The sequence below is a fragment of the Lolium perenne genome, chromosome 5, assembly GCF_019359855.2.
Source record: "Lolium perenne isolate Kyuss_39 chromosome 5, Kyuss_2.0, whole genome shotgun sequence".
Classification (NCBI taxonomy): Eukaryota; Viridiplantae; Streptophyta; class Magnoliopsida; order Poales; family Poaceae; genus Lolium; species Lolium perenne.
This window is the reverse complement of record NC_067248.2, coordinates 193,609,579-193,617,758: the sequence shown is the minus strand read 5'-3', so window position 1 is coordinate 193,617,758 and position 8,180 is coordinate 193,609,579. Positions and strand designations below refer to the sequence as shown.

Here is an 8,180-nt window from a genome sequence, read left to right as displayed (position 1 = left end):
CCAGCGCGGCTTCCTCGGGGAGGGCGTTGTCGGCGGGCACCAGGTCCTTGAGCGACCTGGCGATCGCCTCCGCCACGGCGGCATCCTCCGCGCGCTTCGCCTCCTCCTCGGCGAGCTTGTTTGCGGCGTCGTTGATGGCGGCCGCGGCGTCCTCCTTCTTCGCCGACTTCCTCTTCCGCCCGCGCCGCGGGGAGGAGGGTTGGTCGCGGATGACGAGGGCGCCGCTGCTGCGCCCTCTGCTCGGCGGTGGAGACGCCGGCTCCTTCTTGACGCGTGCCGGTGTCGACGGAGAGGTCGCCTCCTTTTTCACCGGCGCCAAGGATGGCCTCGACGCCGATCCGGAAGACGACGAGCTGGCAGCCATGTGTCGTGGCTGCCAGATATTTCCCCGGCGGCGGCTGGCCGATGCCCTCGATGGAGGGGGCATCGTCAGCAACGGGAAGTTGCCGCCCTCGATGTGCTCGAGGACGTTCGCCAGCGTCCTATCCGGCGCGCTCCACCAACGTCGGCGGCCTGCGGCGTTGTTGCGCGAAGGCGGAGGCGGCGGGCCATCATAGGAGGCGAGCTCCTGCTCCCACCGCCGTAGGAAGTACGAGTTCCATGCCGTGTAGTTGTCGGGGTGGTGGCGTGGCTCGGCGCGCTCCTCGTCCGACATCGTCAGTCGAGCCTCCTCGATGGCGACGTCGAGGGCGTGGCCCCGGGGCGGCGGCGGGATTGGTACGCCGCCAGCACTTAGCCGCCACCCGCCGCCGGGAGGCCTCGTGTCCGGCGGGCAGGGGTACCCCGCCAGGTGGAGGAGGTGCCCTTCCCACGCGTGGAGCGACCGGCGGGGGAAGCCGTTGTTGGCTGCGCCGTCGTCGTCGTAGAACGCCATGGTTTGGGAGAGTGGAGCGGGGATACGCGTCGCGGCGAGTGGAGCGGAGTATATAGTCACGGCTGGTGCCGGCGATTAAATGACGCGTGGAATGCGGCGCGTCCGCGGCGAGCTGACCGGCGGCAGGCTTTTAGTGCGTGCGGAAGATGATGCGCGCGCGGAAGACGATGCGTGTGTCGCTGACCGGTCGGGTCCACCTCTGTGGCGAAGACGAAGCGAAAAGCGCGCGAGAAATATCTCGGCGTTTCGCGCGCTTTCGCTTCGTCCTGAGTCCTGAGCGCTCCCCGGTAGGCCGGGGTTGGCGTGGGCTCGCCGGATGGATGAAAACCCAAATCCGGCGAAAAACGAGGAACCGGGGGCGCGGCTAGATCATTTTTCGCCGTCCGAATGAAAAAATGGCATGCCGAGGGACGAGTGGAGATGCTCTAAGCCTCTAAGGAAAGAATAGCACGAAAGGAAAGGATCATTTGGGAAGGAAAGTTTAATTTGCAGCATTGCATGTAAGGAAAGGAAATGATGGCGGTAACAAAAGGAGGCCATCTGTTGCTCGTTTGGCCGAGTCAGCCTCCACATTGACCAACCTAAGCTACCCCTACCTGGCCACGCCCGGTCGCACGCGAAACAGACTCCCCACCAGCCCGCCGAAAATTCTCCAGAAACTCGGCCGCCGATAAAACCCCGAGCGCCGGCCGGGGCTCCTCCTCGCCGTCCGATCCGAGCACTCGTTTGGGTGTCCGTCACGTCGAGTTTGGGCGCGAGCGCGTTCGCACCTTTCTAGCCAGCCACGCGGCCGGGTCTTCACCGGGAAGCCCCACCGTCGTCCCGTCGCCGTCGCGGCTGCCGCGTCGGAATCGCTCCGCCCCTTTCCATCGCTCCTAAAAACTTTACCCCCCTCCTTCCTCGTCTCCACTGCCCGATCGATCGGTACAGCCGGCCGCTGCCGCGTTGTTTTCCTCGCCTGCTGGCCGCGACCGCGCCGTGCAAACGACGGCACAGCCTCAGTCGTAGCTGATCCTACCTAGGCTGCTATGCTGGCCTGGAAGGCGAACTAGCAGCGGCCAGGTACGTAGCGGCCGCCATGGACGTCGTCGGGGAAGGAGCGCGCGCCGCGGCCGCCTCCGCCGCGGCGGGCTCTGGCGGGTTTATGCAGTCGGTGGTGGGGTTCACCGCCGCCTCCACGCCCCTCCTCTTCTGGCTCCTCACCGTCGCGCTCGTCGCCGCCATCCACCTCGCCTCCGCCTACATGTCCCCCTCCTCCTCCTCCTCCTCTTCACCAAGGTAATCAATCAAGCGCCTTAAATTTCCGATCGGCCGGAAGCACGACTGATTGGCGATTCTCCCTGTTTTTTTCCGTGTCAGCAGCGACGATGAAAGCAAAACGACGGAGACGACGAGGCCCCCCCGCCGCCGCGGCTTCCAGGCCGGCGAGCTGGAGGAGGAGCCGGACAGGCACGACGACAGGGTCCTGCAGATGATGCGCAGCTTCAGCTTCGTGCATGCCAGCGAGGAGGACTTTGTCGACGGCATGGCCGCGTACGGACGCGCTTTCGACGACGCGCCGGCGCCACACGAGACGGTGGCAGCGCGGCCCGCGCCGGCGCCCGAGCCGGCGGCTCCGGACTCTCCGCCTGCCCTCAGCTTCAGCTTTCGGAATCAGGTGCCGGAAATTCCGCGAGTGACTCCGGCGGTGGTTTCGAGAGCAGCAGCGGTCCAAGTGGAGCAGCCCAAGGAGAAGGAATCGCCAGTTCCGTTTGTTACGGAGGCCAAGCACGAAGCAGAGAAAACAGAGGTTGTGATGGAAGACGAAGATGAACAAAGCAGACAGGCTATGGAGGCCGAGCCGAAGATCGTTCCGGTCACGCACAACTACCGCTTCCTCACGGAGCGGGACTTCCGCGGCTTCGTCAGGGAGCCGGAGACCATGACGGTGCGCGTGCAGGAGTCCTTCGCGCCTCCACCGCCGCCGCCGCCTGCCGCCCCAGCGCAGCCCGAGGAGCGACGAGTGGTCGACGGCGCGTCCCGCCACGGCGGCGGCTTCCTCACGCCGACCGACTTCCAGCTCCAGCCGGCGATCAAGCCCGAGGAGCGAAGGGTGGTCGACGGGGCCTGCCGCCGCGGCGGCTTCGTCACGGCGAGCGACTTCCAGCTCCAGCCGGCGATGATCAAGCCCGTCGCGCGCGACACCGTGGCGTCGCCGAGGAAGAGGGCGCCGTCGCTGAGGCGCAGGCCGGCGAGGTCCCCGTCCGTGTTGTCCAGAGGCAGCGCCGTGAGCGGCGGGAGAGCGAGCTTCGCGTCGGGGTTCTCGGGCTTCGACTCTGACTCGGAGTCGAGTGCCAGCGACGACGGCTACTCGGTGCGGGACCTCGTCGTGGACTCCGACAGCGACTGGTTCGTCTCGGAGAAGGACTTCCCGGCGGCGGCGGCGGCGCACGACGCCGCCAGCCTCCGGAGCTACAGGGCCAAGGTGCTCGGGGCCATGGAGTCGGTGGCGGAGGCGGACGCGCTGGAGCGGTCGTTCCGGGAGTCGGCGCCCGCGGTGTCGCCGGCCTCGCTGGCCCACGCCTCGCCGGACAGCGTCAAGTGCCCTGCGGACATGTGGTCTCCGAGCCCGTCGCCGGACGCCGAGTACAAAGAGGACGAGGAGGAGCTTGCTCGAGAAGCCGCGGAGGAGGACAAGGGGAGCTGCATCGACATGAGCGACGACGACGACGACGACTGGGACGAGCGCTCCTCGGGCAGCAAGAAGATGGTCGCGGCGGCGCCGGCCGTGTACGACGCTGATTCCGCTGCAGAGGACGGCTTGGAGCATTCAGAGAAGGAAATCATCACCATAAATGATCATTCGTACGAGGCTGTTTCTTCTGATGCTAAGAGCAGTCCAGAGGCAGCCACTGACAGAGAATTGGTTGTTTCGTCTCATCAAACACTTCATGATACTAGGAGGAGCCCAGCGCCGTCAGAGAGGGAAGTTGATCATTCATCTGAGCTTGTTCCTGTCGATAGGGAAGAATCGGACAGTACAGATGATCACTCAGAGGCATCGGTTTCTGACGGCAAGAGAAGCCCACAGCAGTCGGATCATGCATTTGTCGGTACAGAAGGTCGCTCACATGAACTTGTATCTAATAATGCCTGGAAAGAAATTGCCGGTGGAGAAGAAGAAGCAGGTGAAGTTGCATATGATTTTAAGAGAAGCCCACAGCATTCGGAGCATGGATTTGTCGGCACAGAAGGTCACTCACATGAACCTATATCTGATGTCTGGAAAGGAATTGCCGGCGGAGAAGAAGAAGCAGGTGAAGTTGCCTATGATTTTCACAGAAGCCCACAGCATTCGGGGCATGAACTTGTCGGTGCAGAAGGTCATTCACATGAACTCATATCTGATGCCTGGAAACGAATCGCCGGTGGAGAAGAAGAAGCAGGTGAAGTTGCTTATGATTTTATTAAGAGGAGCCATGAGCCTTCAGAGAAAGAATTCGTGAGCAGAAATGCTCATTCAGGTGAATTCGATTCCGACGATCGGAAAGCAATTGTCCACACAAATCATCAGTCATATGCAGTAGGTTCTGACCATCATAGCATCCCAGAGCATTCAGAGCAAGAGTTCAGAGAAAATGAACATGCCAGTGCAGATGATCATCCTGGCAAATCCCCTCGGCACGTCCACTTTTCAGTTACGGAGAAGGCGAAGTCGCTGGACGAGGAGGACGATCTGGAAGGCAAGCGGAAGGACTTGACAGAGGAGGAGGAGGACGAGTTGGAGTCGCTGTGGGAGCACCAGGACCTGATAGAGCAGCTCAAGCTGGAGCTGAAGAAGGTGCGGTCAGTCGGGCTGCCGACCATCCTGGAGGAGTCGGAGTCGCCAAAGGCGCCGATGGAGGACCTCAAGCCATGGAGGATCGACGCCAAGTTCTTGCGCGAGGACCCGATGGATGAGCTCAACAAGTTCTTCAAGAGTTACAGGGAGAGGATGAGGAAGTTTGACATACTCTGCTACCAGAAGATGTATGCTATAGGTATGTCTGATTTTGCTATACTGTTTATTTTAAGTCATCCTTGATTCTAGTATTTTACGCCAATTTCACAGATTTTCTGAAAAAGAAAATTTAGGCTACTTTAGGTATTTGATGGTCTAGCGTTCAATTGGTTCATCACAAACACAGGTAGTTTTCGCCATAAAATTTATTCTTTCTTAGAAAAAAATCGAGGGTAATAAATGTTTATTGTGTTCTTCAATACATACTATTAATAGAATTAACCTATTAATAAAGCACAGATATTTCACCGATGAGTGTAGGGCAATATATAATACTAATGAATATTATGTTCCCAGACATCCTTTTTGTGACGAACATTCAATGTAATCTTAACAAACATAAGATTTCAATTTGGAACCAAAATGCTAGGATTGAAATCTATTGAAATTGATCAGCAGAAGGAACATTTTCCAAAAACATTATTCAAAATTAAGCAATACTGAAAACATGAATACTGGATAGTTCAATTTTGAAGAGGCCGTATATTTATATATAATTATATTTAGGTATGAAACTATTCAGTTGTTATTTCAATCTTGGTTGGATGTGAACTTATTCTTTTTAAGGGAGTGATTAGTAAGAAATGCAGGGAAGTAGCAGCCGCAGGGAATTATCTGCATTATATGCAACGCGTATTCAAAGCATTATATTCCTTCTCTTCAAAGCTATTGTAACGGTCAGATATGAATTTGGACCAAAAGTATCTCCATCATTTAATGACCCAGATTCAATATTATCTTTCCTTGAGAGAGATAACATGGTGCACTGTAAAGGGCTGAAATATGTTCCTGAATTGGCTGTTCAACCTGGGAAGAACGATGAACTGCATGTCTTTAGGATTGATAAAGGACTGCTAAAACGCTATTCACACTGCCTGCAACTTTTGTATCAACCAAGCCTTGCATCTAGCTTTATAAAGCTGTTTAACGACTGATGCAGCTCTGTCTTGCTTTAACTAGCATATCTGGCCCAGCTGAACATGCCCCAAGAAATGGATTAATTACCTTTTTATCTTCCTTTGACGTACTGAATTTCACTGCAGATTTTCTTCAGCTCAGAGGTCCCCAACAAACAGCAAACTCTGTAAAGACCATCTCACCGACGGTGGCATCCATCCTGTCACACAATTTCCGATCATCTCGCCGGAGATCACCCGAGGACTCGTCGGAGCGGTTCCTCAAGGAGCTCCGGTACGACTTGGAGACGGTCTATGTCGGGCAGATGTGCCTGTCATGGGAGTTCCTCCGGTGGCAGTACGAGCAAGCCCGCGACCTGCCGGAATCCGACCCTTACCACAGCCACCAGTACAACCAGGTGGCCGGGGAGTTCCAACAGTTTCAGGTGGTGGTGCAGAGGTTTGTGGAGGACGAGTCGTTCAAGGGCCCTAGGCTGCCGAACTACATCAACAACCGATGCGTCCTTCGCAGCCTCTTGCAAGTGCCTGTGATAAAAGGTTAGTGCCAAGATTCATGAACTTGGAAAGCCAACTAGGCCATGTTTATTTGTTTGCTGCTGTGTCTGAACTTGTTAGTCCTAATGTGAACTTTGGGTTGCAGAGGATAGCCTCAAGGATAGAATGGAGGACCAGCGCAAGGGGAACTTTGTCATAACGAGCGAGGAGCTGGAGTACGTCATGGAGGAGTCGATGCACATCTTGTGGGAGTTCATCAAGGCGGACAGAGCTGAGACACCGGCTACGTCGGTCCTGAAGGGCTTGTCGAGCCCCCACGTCGAGCTCCAGGACCCCTTGGACCATGATCTTATGATGCACATCCATGCCACGTTACAGAAGGTAAGGCTTACTTTACACAGTACTACCCGGCAAGGAGATGAATTGCTACAGTACCATCAAACTACCAGTAGTACTAGTTATATACATGAGCTGTGGCACTCAGTGTTGGAACTTGTGAATTGTGATACTGCAGAAAGAGAAGCGGCTGAAGGATTTGCTGAGGACGGGGAACTGCCTGGTGAAGAAGTTCAAGAAGCCCAAGGAGGACCGGTCGAACCAGAACCTCTTCTTCTCGCAGGTGGACATGCGGCTGGTGGCGCGGGTGCTGCGGATGCCGAGGATCACCAGCGAGCAGCTGCAGTGGTGCAGGGCGAAGCTGGACAAGATCATACTGGTAGAGAATAGGAGGATCCACAGGGAGGCTGCGTTTTTGTTGTTCCCCTGCTGAGAGTACATAACATACATACACATATATCTGATTTTCTTCTTTTTCTCTCCATATAAAAGCAATCTTCACCATGTAATCCACGGCTTGTAGGTCATTCTTTCTCAGCAGCCTCTTTAGTGATCCAGTTCTCTACAATCTACAGAAGTCGATAGTTATTGTAACTCGATAAACATGGCATAAACCACAGAGCATATGTATATAATTCTACTTACAGCCCCTAGAGGTAGCTGGAAAATAGTACAGTGCAATGAAGCCAACCACCAGGATGTACAGATTGCCACTTCTGAAACCCAACTGTTCCTGCTTCTGTCGCCACATGCACGGCACGAGGCATGCTTGCCAATTCGATGGCATGGCTAGCTACTGATGCAGCGGTAACAGTTGTATACTGAAAGAAAGCAGCAGAAGTAAGGTGTGCGCATACACGGCAGCTTTGGCCGGAGTGTGCCGCTTCTGGCAACAACAACAAAGAGTATTAATCGTAGTCTGTCACCTCTGGCCTCTGGGTGAACAGTTCTTGTGCTCTTTTGTTTGCCACATGAGGCATCTAATGGCGGCCTATCAACCCAAGTACTAAGCTGCGATCACTGCATGCATGCATCTACAAACAGAGCACTTTCATAACTCAGGAACTGCCCAGCTGATAAAGATGCAACCACTGCTGATAGTAGATCACGCTGGGTCTAACATCTGTACTGAACCTCTATATTGTGGTGGTTTCCTTACCACAAACCGGTGTGGGGTGGGATGGTGAGCCCCTTTCATAAATTAAGTACGGACGAAAACATCTTTAGATTTTCTACTTTTCCGCCGAAATTTGACTGTTTCCTGTGAGGCAGCCCAATACAGGTAGGCACCACACAATTCAGTATCGTGACAATGATGGATCTGGGTGAGGAAGAGGCCACCACCAAGAGCCCCTAATGGCCGCAGCCCGAGCTAGCCCGAGCTTGTGGGCCGAGGCTCCATTATCGGCCGGCAGATGCAACAGCTTCACTATGTTGAAAACCCAACCTCGAAAAAAAAAAACTATGTTGAAAACCTCCTCCTTCATTGGCATGATGAAAACCTCCGGCATCCTGCTAA

General features: G+C 55.4%; 1 protein-coding gene across 2 annotated transcripts; it reads left to right on the top strand.

Moving 5' to 3' along the window:
- The first annotated feature begins 1,589 nt into the window (after positions 1 to 1,589).
- Positions 1,590 to 7,581, top strand: LOC127301619 (uncharacterized). 2 transcript variants are annotated; one of them, XM_051331886.2, is made up of 5 exons: positions 1,590 to 2,152; positions 2,237 to 4,893; positions 5,957 to 6,367; positions 6,471 to 6,706; positions 6,840 to 7,581. In XM_051331886.2, exons 1-5 carry the CDS (start codon positions 1,953 to 1,955, stop codon positions 7,092 to 7,094), a joined length of 3,759 nt encoding a protein of 1,252 aa, XP_051187846.1. In that variant the 5' UTR covers positions 1,590 to 1,952; the 3' UTR covers positions 7,095 to 7,581. The 2 variants fall into 2 exon arrangements, with proteins under 2 accessions (XP_051187846.1, XP_051187845.1); XM_051331885.2 differs by having other exon boundaries at positions 2,234 to 4,893.
- The last annotated feature ends 599 nt before the right edge of the window (positions 7,582 to 8,180 follow it).

Bases quoted from the DNA above. Each gene is read 5' to 3' on its own strand.
- LOC127301619 (XM_051331885.2), top strand. From the start codon at position 1,953: ATGGACGTCGTCGGGGAAGGAGCGCGCGCCGCGGCCGCCTCCGCCGCG. The intron at 2,153-2,233 runs GTAATCAATCAA...TTTCCGTGTCAG, and splicing joins TCCTCCTCCTCTTCACCAAG to CAGCGACGATGAAAGCAAAA. The intron at 6,368-6,470 runs GTTAGTGCCAAG...TTTGGGTTGCAG, and splicing joins GCAAGTGCCTGTGATAAAAG to AGGATAGCCTCAAGGATAGA.